The following is a 23,915-nucleotide window of genomic DNA, read 5'->3' on the forward strand; positions in this document are numbered from 1 at the left end:
TGTATGTCGCCGGCGCTCGCTCATCTCCACTCACAGTCAGCAGAGATGGGCAGGACTGCCAGAGGAGCCGAGTCTATCCGAGTAAACTTGGCTTTCTGTATGTTGGCAGCACTGGCTTATCTCCGTTCACAGTCAGCAGAGATCGGCGCCAATTTTAAATAATCAGCAGCTGGGCAATTCTGCAAAGAGACTGGCAAGGCTGAAAAGAGACTGGCAAGGCTGAAAAGAGACTGGCAAGGCTGCAAAAGCACTGGGCAAGGCTGCAAAGGCACTGGGCAAGGCTGCAGATGGACACTGGGCAAGGCTGCAATGATGGACAAGGCTGCAGATGGACACTGATAAGGCTGCATTGATGGACATTTAAATGTAAGTTTTTTCCTTAAACTTCCCTCCTAAAAGTTTTTTTCCTTAAAATTCCCTCCTAAACTTGGGGTGCATGTTAAACGCCGGAACGTGTTATACGCCGATAAATACGGTAATTGGTTTGTGCGAATGTTATAGTGTGTACAAATTATAGTATATATTATATGTATATTTCCCCGCAAATAAGACCTAGCGTGATTGTCGGTGATGGCTGCAATACAGTATAAGCCCTACCCCCCCCCCCAAATAAGCTCTAGTTAATGTCCTTGTAGGTCTTATTTTCAGGGTATGGCTTATTTTTTGGGGAAACAGGGTAGGGCTTATTTGGGGGATAGGGCTTATATTGCAGCCATCACTGACAATCACGCTAGGTCTTATTTTCGGGAAAACAGGGTATATATATATATATATATATATATATATATATATATGTTGGAATCAGACAGGAATTATTATTATACATCTACACAGCTGTTTGTACAGCCGAACTCCAGGCAGTTTCACATGTTTAAAAGCAAGGAATGTGACACAATTTGAATAGCAGAATGAGTTCTATTCAGCCCACCTGGAATGTACTGACTTCAAAGATAGTATGGCGACGGCTTGTCTGCAAGAACAAAGGACAGCTGGTGGGGCGTCCGAGATCAAGCCACAAGATTGCAATCCAGTCGGAGCAGTTGCAATTCATGGGCAAACACTGCCCCCCAGAGGCCAAGTATGGCAGGACTGTTAGCCTGGGGGAGGAGACGCCCCAGAGACGCTGATTGGTCTACGGGAAAGTAGGATGGGCTATGGGGTGTGGTATGGCTGAGGTATGTTTAACAAAAAGGTTTGCAACCATGAGGTCTCTCTCTGTCCCTCTTTATTCCATCAGGAGACCCAGTCATGAGGATCGATAAGTATAAAGCTTATATTGCACTGTGATTGTATGCTATGTATTATTGTAACTTCTACTGATACTTGATGCACGTTTTCTTATTTCCTTGGGAAATAAATGAGATTTAATTGGCCTTAGACCGTGTATTGATTTCATAGCCAAGGGTGGTAGCATTGTGGTATTAACAATAACATGTGCTTGGCGTAATAGATCGATAGATTAGCTAAACTATAGGGACTAGACAAAGGAATACATAACTGATAATAATAAGAATAGAGTGAATTGATCAGTTTACTTCATTTGGCACCTCAGAAGGCGTGTAAAACGTATTTTTACACAGAATCCACAAAAATCTAAAGTATTTTTGTTTGAGTCCCTGTAAGCACAGATGCTCAGACACCCAGAACTGAAAGTCATCTCTAGTGTGGACAATATTGGCGCTGGCTCGCGAATTCTGAAACCACACTTGGATGAGTAGGAATATCTCTGTGAGATATTTCACTGGTATAAACGCACGCGTAAAACCTGGTGAGAACTGTGACTGATATATATATATATGTACGTATTGTTGTGTTTGCAAACTTGTAACCAGAGGGCAAATTGGCGCACTGGCGAGATAAGGGACTGATCATCCCTGGTTATGTGATATAACCGCAGATTGACAGGATAAATCGTACAATTTTGAGGGAAAAGTGGAAATATCCACGTGATTGTGAAAAAAACTTTCTGTCCCAATAGAAATTCCCTATGACCTGCTATCGTATAGGAGGGCATTGAATAAGAGTGTGTTCTCCTAAAGAAATTCGTGAGTAAACGGATTTGTATTTGTTTTTTTGTTTTTTTTTGTTTTTTGTATTTGGAGTGGGACTGCAGGTCAAAGCTAGCTTCTAAACAGCTTCATCTGTGTCTTTGGTATCTGATTGTTTAGTGTATTGCTAATGCACAGTGTTGGTTAGAGAGTGGCAGGAATTACCATACATCTTTGAGGAAAAAGTGGGGGAAATATAGGTTTTTATTTCTACACACGTGAGAGTGAAATAGCTCTGGTCCAATAGAAGACCAAGGCATTGATTAAGAGTGTGCCTTGTGTCTTGTATGCTGTAGAACCACAAGTCACTGGAAATTTAAACGGTTCGTATCTATTTTTTTTTTTTGTTCGTTTGTTGGTAGGAATCTGTCTTTGTGGGGGTTATATAATTGTTTGTCTATTGTATAAGCAACTGGTGGAGCAACCTGGTGTGGATAGGCTAATTAGCATATCAATGGAAGCCATTGAAGGTTTCATTAGCAAGCATGGTGGGATTAGATTTCAACTTACTCACAAAGGTAAATTAACATATCAGTTTAATGAACTTTTAAAACAATGTAATACACATAACAGTCGCATATTTAATAAATCAAAAAAAGGCAGGAAACAGAGAATGGCCAATGCCTTATGCATGTTAATGAGAATGAAAGAAATTGCGGAACAAAAAGAATTAGAATGGTTTGCTGATAGAGAAAAAGTGATGGAACAGGTAAGTGATATATCAATGAGGATTGAAAAGGCTGATGCGGATGCTTGTAGTCGGATTAAACAATTAGTGGCTGAGAAATGTGTATTGCAACAGAGATTAGATGAATTAGAACAAACGTGTAAATTAAGAGAAAGTTGCATTGCCTCTTTGAATCAAAGGGAGGCTGAGAATTTGCAGGTTATCACAAGGCTTAAGGCACAAGCAGACATAATGGAGTTATCCTCCAAGTGTGCAATAGTGAAGGTACCCTCCACACATGCTCAGTGTACAGAAAAGCTAGAAGTGAAACATGAAGAAAGCCCGTATGCTATTATTACTGCAAATGATAGTACTGTGATGGGAATCGATGTGGAAGAAGCAAATAAAGGTGGGATAACTGCACTTGAAATTGACTCAGGAGTTGACACTTCGGATGACTCCTCAGACAACGAAAGTGTAAAGTCCGTTCATTCCAGTCGCAGTAATATTATCCAGCAATGTGGGTTTCCAGCGCCATATGCTAAAAAAATGGCCTATGCAGGGAAACCAGAACTAAAATGTTTTTTGTGTAAAAGGGGGGGTCACACTTCAAAATATTGTCGGGCGGCGAATAATGATATCGAAAGGAAATTATACCCGAAAACGACCCCAAGGCTTCAGGTGTGTTATTCAGCAAGGTGGGGTAGCCATCCAAAGCATGGAACCCATAGTAATCAAACCCATTTCCAGTGTAAAACGCAAATGCGGGGTCTAGAAACTAAAAAGCAATATGTAGGACAGTTGCTTAGAGTCAAAATGGAGATAGACGCATGGTTACTCAAATATAGCACTGGGGGAAACAATGTTAGCAGAACTTAGTGAGCTGCAAGCATGGTAAGAATATTCTGGTCAATGTTTCCCGGCTATGAAAAAGGTTTGATGTAAGTTTCAAGTTCAGAATATGATAGAGGACCTGGATATAGATATACATTTTTTTTGTTTTGTACTTTTAGGGATAAACCCCTGAATTGGTATTGTGGTTTTTCTTTTGTGTGGTTAAAAGATGTTTCTGTTATGAGTTTTTTTTTTAATCTTGTGTTTCTTTACTCTTCTCTTATTGTCAGTCTTTGGAAACTTTTCCTCAGTAATATCCAATACTGCTGATTAACATAAGAATTGTGTGTAATCACTTGTGTGTTCCTTTTTCCAGAGACCAGGAAGAAGTTAAACTGGTTCGTATACGGACATTTACATTTGTTTGCAGGTCTCTCAAAGTGAGAACAGTGGGAAAAATATAACAGAACAGGGGTTAGGTTATTGTAAATGCATAATCAATTATCACATGGTACCATGAGCTCATTAGTTAGTAATTGTTTGCAAACAATGAAAAATAATAGTACTAAAAAGAGTTACAAATGAAGCTAAAATGTTGTGATGATACATATGCTTTGTTTTGGTTTTCGTTTTCCCCATTAACTAGTTGTATTTCAGATTGGAATAAGCACTCTTTGCAGGAGGAAAGTCCATGGATGTTGTTAACAAAAAGTTGAGTGTTTGTCATTGTTTTATGATGGTTGTCTTGTTATGTTGTTTGTGTGATCATGGCCAGATTTTTAATTTTTTTACATTTTTTTTTTTTATGTTTATTTTTTTTATTTTTTTTTATTTTTTATTTTTTCTTCTAAAAAATTTTTTTTTTTGATATTGGTTCAGTCCTCTATGTTAGTTATATTTGTATTCAGGTGGAAAAGTAGTAGGTCTAATCCACCTGAAAGGGGGGGAATTGACAATGCCCTCAGTTAGAACCAGTCACCTGAAAAGGGGTAGTGCATACATCGTAAAGATACAGATAGATGCATTGTTTTTTTAGTTTGTAAAATTTGAAGTTTTTGAGAAGCAACACTGACGTTCGGTTTAAACATTTTTTGATCATACCATGGGGATCCATTTTACAGTGGGTTCAGCCTAAAGAGGTCATGGTTGTTTGGATAGTTTGGTCAGAGTTGCAGAAGCCAGGAATACTGAGGTCCTGGGCTCCAAGGAGGGAACTATAAGTAAACATGGTAAGCGAGCAGATATTGTGGATAAGAAGTTGATACTGCTCTGGTTTTTCACTTCCAGAATCCAAGTGGAGCGAGAATTGGAGAGGCTTCTGGAAGATGGATGACAGATGATCATCTGGTTGGCAGTTTGTCTGTGCCACACCATACCACAAATTTGTTCTGATAAACATCAGGAGAGGAAAAAAGGAAAAACTTGAAAGATTCAGATTATACTTGTTTTTTTTTGGTATGGACAATTTGGTGCTAATGCTGAATCTGAAAGACTGTGCCTAGCAAGAGAACTTGTGAAATATTTTTGCTGAAGTCTCTCCTGATGAATGCAAACATGCTATTTATACATGTGCAATGGGTTGGAGGTTGGGGAAGAATTATGACACCGTCATATCCGTCAAAACATGAAAATGTAAAATATGTGTTTTTTTTATTGAAAGAAGAAAGGTTTTAATGTATGACATGCATTGATGTAACGGAGTTAATATGGTGCAGGTACCCAGGAGGCATACTGGCGCTTATGCATAATAAGGTGGCTGTTGGTCAGACTAAAGGGTGCCAGGTGATACATCAGTGGGGTGAAAACTTCCTCGTAGGGGTGGTGTCTCAATCCTAGCGGTCCTAGAGAGAAGCTTTCGGTTACAGGACATGCGGGACACCAGAACTAGACACGAGGAAGATACGCCCGGTTGGTGTCTCACCTGAGAGGTTGAAACCCTGCAAAGATAATGCCAGTGAATACACACAAGAGCATGCTCTGTTAAAATAAAGGGAACAAACGCTGGCTACCAGGGTACCGTAGGACTTCACCACATGGTGCTGCAACAGCTCATGGTGGTTGACAAAACCTATCACCCTATATGTGCTGAGTATACACTGAATCGGGTGCGGTTATTGTACCAGTGACTTACTCCCAGAGATGAGAATGAGGTCCATGCAGGATGCTTATTGCTGAGGAGTAACCCGAAAGAGGAGGGATGTATTCAGCACTATATTGGGGGGGGGAACCATAGCTGGGATGGGTGGTGTTAATGGGGTGGACATCAGCCTCCTGAGGAACAAACTCACAGCCATAGCTTCAGAGAAGGAGCGTGACTTTGTTACCACGGGAGATTGGTGGCATCCTTGATAACATTCAATGAAGTCACAGAAACACTCAGGTTAGAATGGCTTCGGATTTTGTCAACCATGTTGAGAGGTTGGTAGAGAGGACAGAAACCTGTCATTGGCTCTGGCGCGCACTCTGTGGCATGTGGAAATATCAGCCAACATCAAGCTGATTGTACTGTACTGTCTCTGTATGAGGGGCAGTGGCCTGATGAGTTAGCATCACCGCTCAGTAAGATTTTGCCAAAACACGTTGCTTGCACTAATCCAAAGTAGTGGTCGAATGCCTGTATGGGTGGTACTAAGTTGGATTGTGAAAGGTGTTATGCTGTATGTTCCCATATACAGAAGTGCAGACTTGGTCTGTATATTTGGTGGCATCAATGGGCTTACTGACTGGGGACTCTATCTTGTTGCATTTGAGGCTATATCACACATGTGATCAGAGAAGATGAACGCTGGAGGCAGGTTGATATTTCCCTTTGTCGGAAGCATGTCCATGATGTCCTTTGTAGGCCAGGTCAATACATGGGGATGAATGAATAATGTTGGGAAGTTATTTCTCTCTGTATTCTGGATGGAGAGGTCATTGCTGGGAAGAAGGCACCCAGGTATTATTTAGGACATAGGCGAGTTTTTGTTTCTTTGTCCTAAAGAATACCGGTGTAGTGTTAGTCATGGAACTAGAGGGTTCCTTGAACCTAACCGTAGGTAGAGGTACATGGTATACAATGGGCATGATCTCTGAAATCCAGGCACAGGGGTGGAATTGTGTGGGTTTGGTAATTGTTGTAAACTTATATGTGTAGTTAAGCGATATTTATCTAGAAGGGTCTCCCATTTGTCTATGCAAGTTGAGGGACGATTTGACGGTGAGCTCTCTGTGTACAAATTGGAGACGTTGCTGCCAAGTCAGAGCCCTGCAACGCCGCTGCGAGCAAGCCTGCCTAATCCCAACCCGTAGTTACAGTAAAAGGTTATAGGAGGTTGGGAGCGGGGTGCGTAATACATATATATGTATATATTATGGTAATAAGTTGATTTATGTTTGTGGTAGAGTGTGACCTATGGGTATTGTGGGCTAGTAATATGGGCAAGAAAGGCCCTCCTCAAGACTCTGGGTCTGAAAGCTGGGTGATATGTTGCTCTTAATGGGTACTGGTGAATGGTGAATGAATGGGCACCCCTTGCCTGTACTGCCGTCCTGAAGATACCCAAGATGCAGAATGGTGACATGGAAGCTGTCGCTGAAGAATGGTGGAGATGTGTCACTCAGTGGCAAAGCGGCACGTGTTGGGAAACATCACATGGTAAAACAATTATGGACTGCTCCATAGGACCTGTTTCTGCACACGTTGAAAACATAGCGTGGTAAGACACTTGTGTACTGTTCCATAAGAGATGTCTCTGAAGCGCTCGTTGGAAACAACCACGTGTTACACAAGCTAAGGATTGTGCCCCAGGTACTGGTTCGGAAGCACATGTTGGGGAACCACACACGTTAAGACAGTTATGGACTGTTCAAAAGGAGCCGTGTCTGAAGAAGGGTGGTATGCGCCTTCCAATGGTATGCGGTAATTGGTTTGTGCGAATGTTATAGTTGTGTACAAATTATAGTATATATTATATGTATATTTCCCCGCAAATAAGACCTAGCGTGATTGTCGGTGATGGCTGCAATACAGTATAAGCCCTACCCCCCCCAAATAAGCTCTAGTTAATGTCCTTGTAGGTCTTATTTTCAGGGTATGGCTTATTTTTTGGGGAAACAGGGTAGGGCTTATTTGGGGGATAGGGCTTATATTGCAGCCATCACTGACAATCACGCTAGGTCTTATTTTCAGGAAAACAGGGTATATATATATATATATATATATATATATATATATATATATATATATATATATATATATATGTATATGTTGGAATCAGACAGGAATTATTATTATACATCTACACAGCTGTTTGTACAGCCGAACTCCAGGCAGTTTCACATGTTTAAAAGCAAGGAATGTGACACAATTTGAATAGCAGAATGAGTTCTATTCAGCCCACCTGGAATGTACTGACTTCAAAGATAGTATGGCGCCGGCTTGTCTGCAAGAACAAAGGACAGCTGGTGGGGCGTCCGAGATCAAGCCACAAGATTGCAATCCAGTCGGAGCAGTTGCAATTCATGGGCAAACACTGCCCCCCAGAGGCCAAGTATGGCAGGACTGTTAGCCTGGGGGAGGAGACGCCCCAGAGACGCTGATTGGTCTACGGGAAAGAGTAGGATGGGCTATGGGGTGTGGTATGGCTGAGGTATGTTTAACAAAAAGGTTTGCAACCATGAGGTCTCTCTCTGTCCCTCTTTATTCCATCAGGAGACCCAGTCATGAGGATCGATAAGTATAAAGCTTATATTGCACTGTGATTGTATGCTATGTATTATTGTAACTTCTACTGATACTTGATGCACGTTTTCTTATTTCCTTGGGAAATAAATGAGATTTAATTGACCTTAGACCGTGTATTGATTTCATAGCCAAGGGTGGTAGCATTGTGGTATTAACAATAACATGTGCTTGGCGTAATAGATCGATAGATTAGCTAAACTATAGGGACTAGACAAAGGAATACATAACTGATAATAATAAGAATAGAGTGAATTGATCAGTTTACTTCAATATATATATATATATATATATATATATATATATATATATATATATGTATGTATATTGGAATTTATGCAGCTATAGATGCTATACTATAATGGAATTGGACAGCAGTTTATAGTGGGACTGTGATAGGGTGAAGAGCAATCTGGCGCTAACAGACACTATATGGGAGGGTCACTAGCTGACACTGACGTCACTAGTGACACTAATACAGTGATCAGTTATAATACTGCACACCGACACTGTACTAATGGTACTGGCTGGTAACATCTAGGGGCAATCAATGGGTAACTATGTGCCTAACAATGCGTGCTGTTTTTACTTTTGATCTGGCTGTTTTTTCTCTTTAACCACTAAAGGACCAGCCGCCACAGTTATACTGCCGCAGGTTGGCTCCCCTGGGCAAATCACTGTAATTGTACGTCGGCCGTTTAAAGACCACTAGGGGGAATGCCCGCAGCGTGACGATGGAGCCGATGTCCGCCGGGCACTCGCGATCGCTCTTGAGAAAGACAGAACAAAGATCTATGTTCTGTCAGGAGAGAGGAGACAAATCTGTTGTTCATACTACTGTAAGTATGAACAGTGATTGGTCTCCTCATCCAGGCAGTCCCATCCCCCCCAGTTAGAATCACTCCCTATGACACACATTTAACCCCTTGATCGCCCCCTAGTGTTAACCCATTCCCTGCCAATGACATTTATACAGTTATCAGTGGCTATTTTTAGCTCTGATCGCTGTATAAATGTCAATGGTTCCAAAAAAGTGTCTGATCTGTCTGCCGCAATGTTGCAGTCCTGCTAAAAATTGCAGATCACTGCCATTACTAGTAAAAATGCTAAAAATAATGAAAATATGATAAATCTATCCCCCATTTTGTAGACAACTTTTGCGCAAACCAATCAATATACGCTTATTGCGATTTTTTTTTTTTACCAAAAATATTTAGAAGAATACACATTGGTCTAAATGGAGGAAGAATTTTTTTATATATATTTTTTGGGGGAATATTTATTACAGCAAAAAGTAAAAAATATTCCTTTTTTTTCAAATTTGTCACTCTTTTTTTGGTTATAGCGCAAAAAATAAAAACCGCAGAGGTGATAAAATACCACCAAAAGAAAGTTCTATTTGTGGGTAAAAAAGGATATCAATTTTGTTTAGGTACAGAATCGCATGACCACGCAATTCTCAATTAAAGCGTCACAGTGCTGTATCGCAAAAAATGGCCTGGTCATTAACCGCTTGCCGACCAGCCACCGCAGTTTTACTGCGGCAGAATGGCACGGCTGGGCTAAACAACATTATCTTACGTTGCTTTTGGCAACCAGAGGCGCGCGTCTGCAGCGTGTGCCCCGAGCAAATGCGATGACCGCCAGGCACCTGCGATCACTCGTGACAGTGCGAGAACTGGGATCTGTATGTGTAAACAGGTAAGGGGAGTAGAGACAGATTGTGTGTTCACACTAAGTATGAACAGGGCCGCCTTTAATGCAGGGCAAAAGGGGCAGCTGCCCTGGGCCCTGTCATGGTTGGGGGGCCCACCAAGTGGCCTGCGCTGCCCGCAAATTGGGGTCCCCTGATAACCCCACCAAGCACAGAAAAACATCACTGTATTGCCCGGCCAGAAGGACGGGGGTGGTGCCGGGAACTCCACTGCAACTCTGACCCCACCCTATCTCAGCCTGAGCCTCTGGACTCTTTGAAACCCGCCCCCAGACCTTTACGAGTCCTGCCCCCAGACCTTTGCGAGTCCTGCCCCCAGACCTCTGAGGGCCCTGCACCTGGACCTAGGCTTATAGTTTCATAGTTAGTAAGGTTGAATAAAGACACCAGTCCATCCAGTTGAACCTGAGTGAGTTTCTACAATTGTCCCTATCCCTTGCACACTCATGTCAGTCCCCACAATCCAAGGTCCCCATTCATATACTAGGGCCAATTTTGGACAGAAGCTAATTAACCTACCTGCATGTCTTTGGATTGTGGGAGGAAACCGGAGTACCTGGAGGAAACCCACGCAGGCACAGGGAGAACATGCAAACTCCAGCAGGTAGTGTCGTGGTTGGGATTTGAACCAGCGACGCTTCTTACTGCTAGGTGAGAGTGCTAACCACTACACCACCGTGCCGCTCTGAGAGCATCATCCCTGAATCAATGAGAGTGGGTGGTGAGCCTGGCTAGCTAGGTAGGTCCTTCTCCCCATAGACTGCTTGTTGCCTGTTATCCTAGCCCTGACCTGTTTATGAATAGTATAGCTGTAAACTGCTGATAGGTAAAATTTTAGAATGGTTACTTAGTTGATTGCCTCCTGTACTCTGGTCTCTGGTTAACTCCTGTACTAGATTTGCAGTCTCTGGTCATCTCCTCTATTAGATTTGCAGTCTATGGTTATCTCCTGTACTAGATTTGTAGTCTCTGGTCATCTCCTGTATTAGATTTGCAGTCTCTGTTCATCTCCTATATTAGATTTGCAGTCTCTGGTCATCTCCTATATTAGGTTTGCAGTCTCTGGTTATCTCCTGTACTAGATTTGCAGTCTCTGGTCATCTCCTGTGCTAGATATTTAGTTGCTAGTTATCTCTGGTGCTAGATTTGCAGTCTCTGGTTATCTCCTTTACTAGATTTGCAGTCTCTGGTCATCTCCTGTATTCGATTTGCAGTCTCTGGTTATCTCCTGTATTAGATTTTGTAGTCTCTGGTTATCTCCTGTATTATATTTGCAGTCTCTAGTCATCTCCTGTATTAGATCCGCAGTCTATGGTCATGTCCTGTATTAGATTTGCAGTCCCTGGTCATCTCCTGTATTAGATTTGTAGTCTCTGGTTATCTCCTGTATTAGATTTGCAGTCTCTGGTCATCTCCTGTAGTATGTCTCTCAGTGAGCAGTAATGATTTGCAGTAACCTCTAGCAATGAATGAGAAAGCAGAAATGATGTGTTGTAACCTCCAACAATCAGTGATCAGTAATAATATGCTGTATCCTCTGGCAACCAATTGCAATTGCTGCCTGATCTGCTGCAGTAAACTGATTTTGAGTCTTACTGCTATTTGTTATATGTCTTAGCCATGGTACACACGGTCGACATTCCGATGGAAAATGTCCGTGTTGTCAGATAATCTGATCGTGTGTGGGCTCCATCGGACTTTATGCAACACCAGTTTCGGACAAAATACGTCGAAAAATGTGGTCGGAATGTCCGACTGTGTGTACAAGGGCTAAGAGCGGTTGGGGGGGGGGGCCCCAAGAAAATCTTTGCCCAGGGCCCAATCAATATTAAAGACGGCCCTGAATATGAACACTGATCTCTCTCTCCTCCTAGACAGTTCCATGCCCCCTACAGTTAGAACAAACTTAGGGAACACAGTTAACCCCTTGATCGCCCCCTAGTGTTAACCTCTTCCCTGCCAGTGACATTTACATAGTAATCAGTGCATTTTTATAGCACCGATTGCTGTATAATTGTCAATGGTCCCAAAAATGTGTCAAAAGTGTCCAATTTGTACTCCACAATATCGCAGTCCCAATAAAAATTCCAGATCACCGCCATTACTAGTAAAAAACAATATTATAATAATAATAAAAATGCCTTAAATCTATCCCCTATTTTGTGGGACGCTATAACTTTTGCGTAAACCAATTAATTTACGCTTATTGTGATTTTTTTTTTACCAAAAATATGTAGAAGAGTACATATCAGCCTACACTGAGGAAAAAAAAAAATTTTTGATAAAAAATTTGGGATATTTATTATAGCAAAAGTTAAAAGATAGTGCTTTTTTTTCAAAATTGTCGCTCTTCTTTTGTTTATAGCGCAAAAAATAAAAACCGCAGAGGCGATCAAATACCACCAAAAGAAAGCTCTATTTGTGGGGAAAATGTTTTAGCGTAGCCAAATCTTCCGGGCTGAAGTGGTTAAGAGGGCAAACCCTTCCGGGGCTTAAAGTGGTTGTAAACCAAGAAACAAAATTAAAAAAAGCCTGCGAGACAAAGGCGTAATGAGCTAGTATGCATAGAATACTAGCTCATTATGAATTACTTAACTTAGCTCGAAGCCCCCGCAGCGGTCCTCATACCCCGCTACAGCCAGCGACATTGCTCCCGGAGTTACTTCCGGGTATCACGGGCTCTGGCACTGTGATTGGCTGGAGTAGCAATGATGTCACTCACACGCATGCGCGCAGGAGCTGCCACTAACGGCACACTCACCCAAGCACGTGCCATTGGTTTAGTATGCATGTGCCAATGACGTCGGCACATGCAGATACAAGGGATATCTCCTAAACCGTGCAGGTTTAGGAGATATCCCGGGTAGCTACATGCAAGCCTTATTAGAGGCTTACCTGTAGTAAAAGTAGTTGTAAAGGGTTTACAACCACTTTAAGTGGTTAAAGCTGCACTTCTGTTAGTCAAACAATATTTTTGTTTGTTTATTAAACTTTTTTATTTTAGTTTTTTTTGATTTATAAAGCGGTTATATATCACAATGGCTAAATCTGTGTCTATAGTGCATGTTCAAACCTTAATATCATAACTAATAACATAGATTTTTCCTCCAGAGTTTGGAAATTCTAGAGAAATGCTTAAATAATGCATTAAAATTTAATTAAACCCATTCGATTTTAGTCGACTAAACTAAACGAAACTACAATAATTCAGATTACCAAAATATGACTAAAATTAAAATGCCCTTTCAGTCAAGAGACGGTGACAAACTAAATTGAAATTTGACATCATAAAATAACACTGCTAAGCAGTAATACTGACCTTTTTCCATTACTTCAATTATTTTTTCAGCTGTTGCATTGTTCTCAATTCTTACTTGAAATCCAAAACTTTTAAAGACCTCGCTGAGTGCTTCCACATCTTTATTAGTACCTGGTCGATCTCCTGTTGGTAGCTTTTCTTTGGAAATTAGTTCTTAGAAAAACATTAATATATATAAAAAAAAGAACATAAAAGAAAATTTCAGCTAAATAGAAGAAATATTGTAAATCATTATATATTATAATATATAGTATATATTATATAGAAGTGATTTTTAACAGCCTCTTGTAGTATGTCTTGAGCCTCTGACAGGCTCCTGTAGCATGTCTGCAATCTCTGACCATCTCTTATATCATGTCTGCAATATCTGACCATCTCCTGTATTATAACCATGGTCTCTGACAATCTCTTGTATCATGCCCACAGTCTTTGACTATATCCTGTTGTGTGTTTGCTGCCTATGCTAATGAATGGTCACAGACTGCATGTGGACCCCTTTGGTGAAGTTGGGAGGTGCATTTGAGACCCCTCATATCAAAAAGTTGACCACCACTGGTCTATAGTGTTTAAAACGAGCTACATTGGTTATTTTAAAAACATAAAAAACTGGTTAAATTGATATAAATACCATATTGATCAGTAGTGACAACTTTCTAGACATATGTAAGGGGCCTCAGTGTGGTTTTAGGTCACCAAAGGGTCACGGATTACATTAAAAAGAGATGTTGAGGAATCATACTGGATGTAGCAATGGTCTAATGCTGCATCTGTCCCCCACCGGCTATAAGACTGAGAGTTACTGCTGTCTGCTCGGCCACCCCGCATTCACTGGAGCGCTGGGCTGTACAGGGGCAGGAGCAGCCAGCTCAGGCTCTCAGGGGCTCGCTGAGAGGTTGAGCCAGGTCTAATCTAATCTAGTTTTTGTTAGGCCCCTTTCACACATGCGGATGGTATGTCCGTATTTCATCCATCCGTTTGCGAATGAAATACAGACATACATTCATCCCTATGGGATAGCGGGTGTCTGCGGATGAGCATCCGCAGACACCCGATATCGTCCGCTACTGTCCGATTCTGCAGACGGAGGAAAATCCTATTTTTCTATCCGTCTGCAGAGCGGATCGGATGAACACGGACAGACGGTCCGTGCTCATCCGATCCCCATAGAGGAGAGCGGAGAGCTGACAGGGCGGTCCCTGCACAGTGTGCGGAGACCGCCCTGTCCGCCGCCGGCTCAGCGGGGACAACGGAGCGATCCCCGCTGAGCGAGCGGATCATCACGGGGCGGATCATTACTGATCCGTCCCGTGTGAAAGAGGCCTAATGGTTTAGATGAAAAGGAAGCTTCCTGCTAATTTCAACAAGCATAAGTGTGTGTGTGGATTTTGTTTGTGCAATGCCTTTTTGTATTTTATTTTTTATTATTTTATTTTTGTTTTTGCTTATGATAATCCTGCATTTTTTAGATGTTTGGGTGAGTTCTGTAAACCAAAAAGATTTGTCATGGTTGTTATTAGCTTGAATTGTATCCCTGATTTTCTAATGTGATTTTTAATGTGTCAAATTTTTAGTGTCCTACCCTGGTAGCTGGTAAGCTCTTTTAAGCAGAGCCCTTCTAATTATATTGTCAAATGCTGGAGCATCATTTCCATGCCTTTTTATTTAGATTTTTTTGTACATTAATGTAACAAATGTTTATACTACTGTTGCAATAAAAGGTTGATCCTTTTTTGCTTTATGTTTGATTTTTGCAGACCTTAAATACATATTTTCTATGTGCAAACTATTCATAGCCCTTCAAATCTGTATTAAATCTAGTTGCATACAAAAGTATTTGGTCTTTCACACATGCAAGTCCTTGAGTAGAAAGTGTGGGGGGGTGGGAAACAAAAAAAAAAAAATCACTGCTCCAATGCTGTTTCAGGGCTCTATTAATTATTTTGTGGACTAGGTAAACCATTATATATATATATATATATATATATATATATATATATATATATATATATATAAAATAAAGTGCGCAAACCTAACAAGACTGCAAATTTATGAAATGATGTTATATCATAAAGTCCACATAATGATGATAAAAAAGATAAAAATAGTGAATGTCTATATATATATATATATATATATATATATATATATATATATATATATATATATATATATATTTCAATGCACAAAGTGGATATCTGTATATTCAGTGGTGTGGTCTTATTATTACATAAAGGAAAAAAGGAAGGAATATTGGCCTCTTACCAGACAGGATGAATCCCAAATTATAGGGAAATTAAAGCCCTTGTTATCAGGTAACCACCTGCAGTATTCCACACTGTCTGCTACCAAGTGAGCAAGACCCCCCCGCTGTACTGATCGATCCACCAAAGAACACTTACCAATCCTTTAATAGGTCAGCTCAGTTGCTCTCCAGCATCTGTCTGAGTAGCCTGAGCCATTCGTAAATGCACAGTCCCAGGTGTCTCCTAGTCCAGGCTCCAGTGTCTGTAGAATCTCAGTCAGCACTGCTCACTATGGCTTTCCTGCTGCTGATTTCTGCAGGAAATCTCAAGCAGAGATCAGCAGCAGGAAAGACATACATGTTCAGCTAAGGGCCTGGTATGGTCTGGGGGGGCTATTCTTACATTACAGCCGCGAGCACGTTTAAATGACATTTTTTCCTTTAGAAATGTAATTATTGCTGCAGCATGTTCTTGACATTGCACAGTTGCGCCACAATACAGGCAGACTAGGGGGACTCCCCCCCAAGGCATGAGGTTTAAAGGAATATTTAATTTTTATTGTTTCATTTTAGGCATCATTAAAATCACTTCTGCTTTAAAAACTATTCTTTTACAAACTTTTTTTGCATTGATACAAGTCCCCCAGGGCAGTAACCAGGTCCCCATACACTTTTTATGCCAATAACTTGCATATAAGCCTTCAAAATGAGGACTTTTGATTTTGCATGGTCGAGTCCCATTGACTTAAAAAATTTGCGCATATGCCGATTCGACATTTACAAAGACATTTTCGCCGGCAATAGTGAACTTTTCCATTTGCATGTTCACCCAGTTAAAGTCTTAATTGGCTGAAATGGGAGTAACTAAATTTAGAAGGACCATTACTTCCTGGATTTCTTAGTAAATGAACAGCAGTGTGTTTGCCTGCACTGGATCACAAGGTATTGAAGTACCATGCAATCCAGTTGTTCTGCATTTCGCAAAAGTAGTGAAAATTAATGGGCTGAAATTGCACTGCACCCAGATCACATGTGAATTGCACAGGAACACACAGCATGTTCCTTGGCAATTCATGGTGTGAACCGCCCCAAGTAACAATGTAACTGGGTGACATTGCTGCTAGGTAGGGATGAGCTGAACACCCCCCGGTTCGGTTCGCACCAGAACTTTCGAACGGACCCCAAATTCGAACGAACGTTAGAATCCCATTGAAGTCTATGGGACTCGAACGTTCGAAATGAAAAGTGCTAATTTTAACGGCTAATATGCAAGATACTGTCCTAAAAAGGGTTTGGGGACCTGGCTCCTGCCCCAGGGGACATGGGTCAATGCCTAAAATGTTTTTAAAAATGGCCGTTTTGGCGGGAGCACTGATTTTAATGACGATTAAAGTGAAAAAAAAGTGAAATATTCCTTTAAATATGGTGCCTGGGGGGTGTCTGTAGTATGCCTGTGAAGTGCCACGTGTTTCCCGTGTTTAAAACAGTCCCTGCACAAAATGACATTAAACGGAAATAACACCATTTAAAACTGCTTGCGGTTTTAATGTTATATCTGGTTCCTGCAATATGGTTGAAAATCATTGAGAAAAATGGCATGGGTAGCCCTCCCTGCCCATTACCAGCCTATTTGTGTCTTGTACGCATATTAAGGGGAACCCTGTACCCATATTAAAAAAAGGAAATGCGTGTGGCCCCCAGGCCCTATATACTCAGAACAGCAGTATACATGCGGTGCAAACAAGACAGGGACTGTGTAGGTTTGTTGTGTTAAGTTGAATCTGTTTGTAATTTTCAACTGGTACATTTTTAAAGTGTAGCTCCAGTCAAAAAAACGATTTTTAAGCTTTTTGGAAAACATAGGGAAGGGTTATCACCCCTGTATAATTTGTTTTCTCGTCCATCTTTTTTCATCTCACTTGCTGTTGTCTCCTTCCATTTGCAAGTAGGAGATGTTTGTAAGTTGGATGTTTGAAAGTAGGGGCCTGCCCTATATGCTCTGCAGAAATGGCGGAACAAGGTGTTGGTTTTGCCACAACATTGTAAGCCCTGAAAGTGACTCTTGGTGGGCGCTGGAGCACCCTGCTGTGAACAATTATATCAATAATTGTAATTACATGCCATTGTTGAACAGTGGTAGAAAAATTGACCTTTGGTGGTTGTGGTGCTGGTGCCACAACACTATAAGTCCTCACCGTTACTCTGGGTGGGCACAGGAAGGGGCCCTCCTGTGAAATATTATATCAAGAATTGTAATTACATGTCCCTGTTAAACAGGGGCAGAAAAATTTGGCCTTAGGCACTGCTGCTGGTGCCACCACACTGCAACCTCTGCCATATACTCTAGTTTTAATGCAGGAATTAGCCCTGCTGCAAAGCATTGCATCAAAAATTGTAATTAAACGCCCCTGTTAAACAGGGGCAGACAAATTGGGCCTTAGGCACTGGTGCTGGTGCCACCACACTGCAACCTCTCCCATATACTCTTGTTTGATTGCAGGAATTAGCCCTGCTGCAAAGCATTGCATCAAAAATTGTACTTAAACGCCCCTGTTAAACAGGGGCAGAAAAATTGGGCTGATGGCATCAACCAGAACCAGAAATGTTCTTCCAACATATCAGCGGAGGAGGAAGAGGATAGACAATCAACATAACAGGACAGTCACTCAGCATCAGCATAGGCAGTCTTGAAGGGATGTGGTATTTCAAAAAAAATTATTCGGTTACATCAGCTTCAGGTGCTTGGTAGCTATGTGTGATCCAAGACTGATTCATCTTGATGAAGGTCAGTCGATCAACTGATTCGGTGGACAGGCGCACCCTGTGATCGGTAACAAAGCCACCAGCAGCACTGAAGGTGCGTTCCGAAAGAACGCTGGATGCAGGACAGGCCAGTAGCTCAATTGCATACTGTGCAAGCTCTGGCCAGTGATCCATCCTCAAGACCCAGTAAGCCAGAGGATTTTCGGTGGGAAAGGTGTCCAAGTCTGACCTTGCCCCTAGGTATTCCTGCACCATGTAAATCAGACGCTGGCGATGGGTGCTGGAACCGATCATACCTTGGGGCTGCGGACTAAAAAATTGTCTGAAAGCATCAGTCAGACGGCCACCTTCTCCACCGCTCCTTCTGACCGATGCCTCAGCAACACGTTGTCCAGAACCAGGAGTTTGTAACCTCCCAGTCTCTGGGAACGCGTTGCACAGACCTTTCTGCAAGGCCTCCCGGAGATGTCTCATCCTCTGCTCCCTCTGCGATGGCAAGATAAGGTCGGCAACCTTACCCTTGTACCGTGGATCAAGGAGAGTGGCCAGCCAGTAATGGTCCCTCTCCTTGATCCGAAGAATACGAGGATCCTTCCGCAGGCTTTGCAGGATCAGGGAGGCCATGCAGCGTAGGTTAGTTGAGGCATTCGGTCCGGAGTCCTTTGGGTCACTAAGGACAACATAATCCGCAGCTACCTCCTCCCAGCCACGTACAAGTCCACGTGTTTCTTGGGACTGTAAATCATCCCTACAAGACTGCTGCTGCTGCTGCTGATGCTGAGTGCCAGCCTCCACCTCCATGCTGACACAATCATCCTCCTCCTCCTCTTCCTCCTCCTCATCCTCTTCCTGTGTGATGGGTGGCACAGCAGGAACACTGTCTGGATAAAGGGGGCCTTGAGAGGCAAGGAAGTCCTCCTCTTCCTGCCTCTGTTCTGCCTCAAGTGCCCTGTTCATTATTCCACGCAGCGTATGCTCCAAGAGGTGGACAAGAGGTACAGTGTCACTGATGCATGCACTGTCACTGCTCACCATCCTTGTGGCCTCCTCAAACAGTGACAGGACAGTGCATGCATCCCTGATCATGCCCCACTGGCGTGGTGAGAAAAAACCGAGCTCCCCTGACCCTGTCCTGGTGCCGTAGTCGCACAGGTACTCATTGATGGCCCTCTGCTGCATGTGCAGCCGCTGCAGCATGGCCAATGTTGAGTTCCATCTGGTGGGAATGTCACATATAAGGCGGTTCTTGGGCAGGTTCAACTCCTTTTGGAGCTCAGCCAGCCAAGCACAGGCATTAAATGATCGGCGGAAATGCACACAGACTTTCCTGGCCTGCTTCAGGACATCCTGTAAGCCGGGGTACCTGCCCAAGAACCGCTGCACCACCAGGTTAAGGACGTGAGCTACACAGGGCACATGGGTCAGTTGTCCCTGTCGGAGGGCGGAGAGGAGGTTGGTGCCATTGTCGCAAACCACCATTCCTGGCTTAAGCTGGCGTGGCGTCAACCACCTCTCGGCCTGCCCCTGCAGAGCTGACAAAACATCCGCCCCAGTGTGGCTCCTGTCCCCCAAACAAACCAGCGCAAGCACGGCATGGCATCGTTTTGCCTGCGTACTTGCGTAGCCCCTGGAACGCCTACGGAGCACCGCTGGTTCTGAGGACAGAGCACTGGAAGAGGCCATGGAGGAAGAAGAAGAGGAGGGGGTGGAGGAGAGAGGTGTGTCACAACCAATAGTAGCATTTTGGAGGCGTGGTGGCGGAACAACCTCCAACACTACTGCACCTTGTCCTGCATCCTTCCCAGCTGCCAGAAGAGTGACCCAATGGGCCGTGAAAGACAGGTAACGTCCCTGTCCATGCCTGCTGGACCATGAGTCAGCGGTAATATGCACCTTACCGCTGACCGCCCTGTCCAGCGAGGCAAGGACATTGCCTTCCACATGCCGGTAGAGAGCCGGAATCGCCTTCCGTGAGAAAAAGTGGCGTTTGGGGACCTGCCATTGAGGAACCGCGCATTGTACAAACTCACGGAAGGGGGCCGAGTCTACCAACTGAAAAGGCAGCAGTTGAAGTGCTAGCAATTTAGCCAAGCTAGCATTCAACCGCTGGGCATGTGGATGGCTGGGAATGAACTTCTTCCGCCGGTCCAGCAGCTGGGGCAGGGACATTTGCCTGCTATAATTGGACGTGGGTGTACCGCTAGCAGAGTTCCCGGAAGCACTTGGCTGTGACACACCTAATTCTACACCTTCATTCCTCTCAGAGCAGGTTTCAGAGAGGACTGAAGGTCTAGTGGGGTTGGAGATGCCAGCTGATGAGGAGCAAGGAGAGGTCCGCTTTGTTCTTTGGTGTGGGTCTTTGAGGTACGCTTCCCAACGAGCTGCATGGCAGGTCAACATATGTCTGGTCAAGCATGTGATGCCCAAGCGGCTGATGTTTTGGCCACGTGAGATACGCTTGAGACATATGTTGCAAATAGCAGCTGTGCGATCTGATGCGCTCGTCTCAAAAAAGGCCCACACCAAAGAACTTTTAGAATAACGCGCTGAGGCAGCGCTCTGCACAGGCGGAGCTCTGCGGTGTGATTCAGTCGGTGTGCTGCCCCTAAGCTGGCCCCCGGAGGGCATCCTGCCTCGTTGGACATGTGCCTCCTCCTCCTCCTCCTCCTCCTCCCTCCTTCCAGGCACCCACGTGGAGTCAGTGCCCTCATCATCCCCTCCCTCTTCATCGCTGTAGCAAACCTGGCAGTATGCTGCAGCTTGTGGAACATGACTGCCAGATTGCTGTCCTTCTTGAGCATCCCCTCTCACTGTGCTCATGCTACTGCCTTCCTCTAGCTGAGTGTCATCATCAGAGCCCACAAAACACTGGGCATCCTCCTGGAGCATGTACCCAACACTGTGCTCAAAGAGTTCAGGAGACTCCTCAGGAGGACGTGGTGGGTCTAGGGAAGGAGTCACTGATGATGACATTGAGAGGAGGGAAGACGATGCGTTGGCAGCTGCTTTGCTACTACCCTGAGACTGGGTGAGAGAGGATGAGGAGGATGAAGAGGGCTTGGTCATCCACTCTACCAAGTCGTTGGCATGTTGCGGTTCAACATGTCCAGCTGCTGAAAAGAAGGACAAGCATGTCCCATGGCCACGTGCTGATGACAATGCACCGCGTCCACGACCAGCACTGTTGTCTCTAGACACAGAGCCTGCTTGCCCTCTTTTATCGGCTCGCGCCTGTCTGCCTCTCCTTGCTGGCCTTCCAGACGTGGTAATGGCCTGAAGGGAGTTGGGTAAAACAGCAGTTGGGTAGTGTATATTGTGCTGGAGGCACACAACACCCACTAACTCCTGCAGATGCCTTTATTATAGAACACCAGAGATAAAAGGGGTATATACAGATGTATACTGTGCTGTGCTGGAGGCACACACAACTTCCAATAACTCCTGCAGATGGCAAGTGGGCTCAAATAGAGAACAGCTATGTAGGTGGATATAGCGGTATGTACTGGGTACAGAGCACGCAGACAGCACGCACTATCTCCTAACACTACTGGGTACAGAGCACGCAGACAGCACGCACTAACACTACTGACTGCAAGCTCTATTATAAAAGATAGATCACTACTACTAGCTATATAGGTGAGGTGAATATAGCGGTGTATACTGCGGTCAGGGCACGCAGACAATAACCAGAGAACACCAGAGATAAAGGGGTATATACAGATGTATACTGTGCTGTGCTGGAGGCACACACAACTTCCAATAACTCCTGCAGATGGCAAGTGGGCTCAAATAGAGAACAGCTATGTAGGTGGATATAGCGGTATGTACTGGGTACAGAGCACGCAGACAGCACGCACTATCTCCTAACACTACTGACTGCAAGCTCTATTATTAAAGATAGATCACTAGCTATATAGGTGAGGTGAATATAGCGGTGTATACTGCGGTCAGGGCACGCAGACAATAACCACTACACAACAGCAAGATAGAAAAGCGGCCGAAAACGATCGGTGTGTACTGTGTTGAAGGTACACAGAACACCCACTGCTTCAGACGCCAACACACTACACGAGGCCGCCGCGATGGCGGCCTTATATAGTGTGGGGCGTGCACTACACAGCCTGAGCTATGATTGGCCACAGGCATCCTGCCTGTGGCCAATCATGGCTCTCCTCGCTGCTGGCACTGCGATTGGTCAAGCATGCGGGGTCACAGTGCATGCTTGGCCAATCATGAGCCAGCAATGCACTGCGCCATCGCAGTGCATTGTGGGCCGTGAGCGCCACACGAATTTGACGCGAACGGACCAAAATGTTCGGACTTCGCCGAACGGACGAACAGCCAATGTTCGAGTCGAACGTACGTTCGACTCGAACACGAAGCTCATCCCTACTGCTAGGTGCAGGAAACAGAGTCGGTATTGTAGAGTTGTGGATCGCTAACCTTTGGTATTGAGCATTTTAAATAAGAACTAGCAGTGGTACCACATTTCCAATAAATGTAATTCATGAAAGTCATTTTGGCAACTTTTGTGGCCCTTTTGTTAATTAGAAGCCCAAAATAACTGGGCTCCAATCGCACTGCACTGAATCGCATCTGAATTGCACAGGAAAGCAGTGTAATTCACATGCAGTTCATAGTGTAAACCAAGGCTTATTCTTCTAAAGTCCCTGCTAAACTAACTGTATTTCACAAGAATAACTGAGCTTAAAGGACACAGATGTCATAATAGTATGATTTGAAAATATTTCTGATTACCTACCAGGAGTCAACTTTTCGATGTTTATAATGACACATACTCCCTTCTCAGGATAATCCATTTTATATTTGTATTTTTTTATGTCTTCAAGGTCTTCATCTCTTGTAATGGAATCATTTTTCCTGGTCAGAAATAAGTAGTACATAAATAAAAAAAAAATACACGTACAAATAAAAAAACAATAATATAATTTAAGGGTTCAGACCATCCTCCTATGTACATCACATGCAAAAGTGTAATCTTGTTGTGCTATCTTGAACCCAATGAAACAGAAAAGACACATTGCTGTTGGGTACACATTATATGGGTTATGCCCTGAATTTTGGGTACGTTATGCAAATTTATTTTCAAACGTGCTCAATTGGGTTTTATGCATGATCAAGAAGAGGAAATAAATGAATAAATAAAGTCGCGCTATGGAAAAATCAGATCTCCAATGTGATAGAAATATGTGAAATATAAAATTAAAATTAAAAAATGGAGAGAGAAAAGGAAATATACTGGGTTAGAGCTGCCTGTGCCTGAAGCCCTCACTTCCTTATTGGGGAGGAGAGGGAAATGAAAAGTGTGAAATAAAAAGGTTATGGCGCTAAACCCTATCAGTGATGAGATGGGTTAACTTATCAAAACCTAGTGTTAATTTTTTATATAAAAAGAAAAAGAAAAAAGAAAAAACTGTTGGTGATACCGTGCAGAGATATCCTAAAGCAATTTTATCCAAAGAAAATTGTGTGTGATTAATGTGGAGTCAACATTCATGTTCCATTATAATTAAAACCAAAAATGGGTGTTAAATTATCCTATACGTATCAACCTACTAAAAACATGTAAACATTCATTTAAATG

General features: G+C 43.2%; 1 protein-coding gene across 1 annotated transcript in view; it reads right to left on the reverse strand.

Moving 5' to 3' along the window:
* LOC143975194 (caspase-3-like) overlaps window positions 1-23,915 on the reverse strand; it is a 97,893-nt gene that overhangs the window by 42,646 nt on the left and 31,332 nt on the right. The window contains exons 3-4 of the mRNA XM_077477301.1: window positions 23,073-23,191; window positions 13,306-13,458 (exon numbers count right to left, since the gene is read on the reverse strand). Of these exons, the coding sequence (XP_077333427.1) occupies window positions 13,306-13,458; window positions 23,073-23,191 (272 nt within the window). The remainder of the gene's footprint in view (window positions 1-13,305; window positions 13,459-23,072; window positions 23,192-23,915) is intronic.

The sequence above is a fragment of the Lithobates pipiens genome, unplaced genomic scaffold (genome assembly GCF_037356315.1).
Source record: "Lithobates pipiens isolate NorthernLeopardFrog02 unplaced genomic scaffold, aLitPip1_a1.2 Scaffold_13, whole genome shotgun sequence".
NCBI classification, from domain to species: domain Eukaryota; kingdom Metazoa; phylum Chordata; class Amphibia; order Anura; family Ranidae; genus Lithobates; species Lithobates pipiens.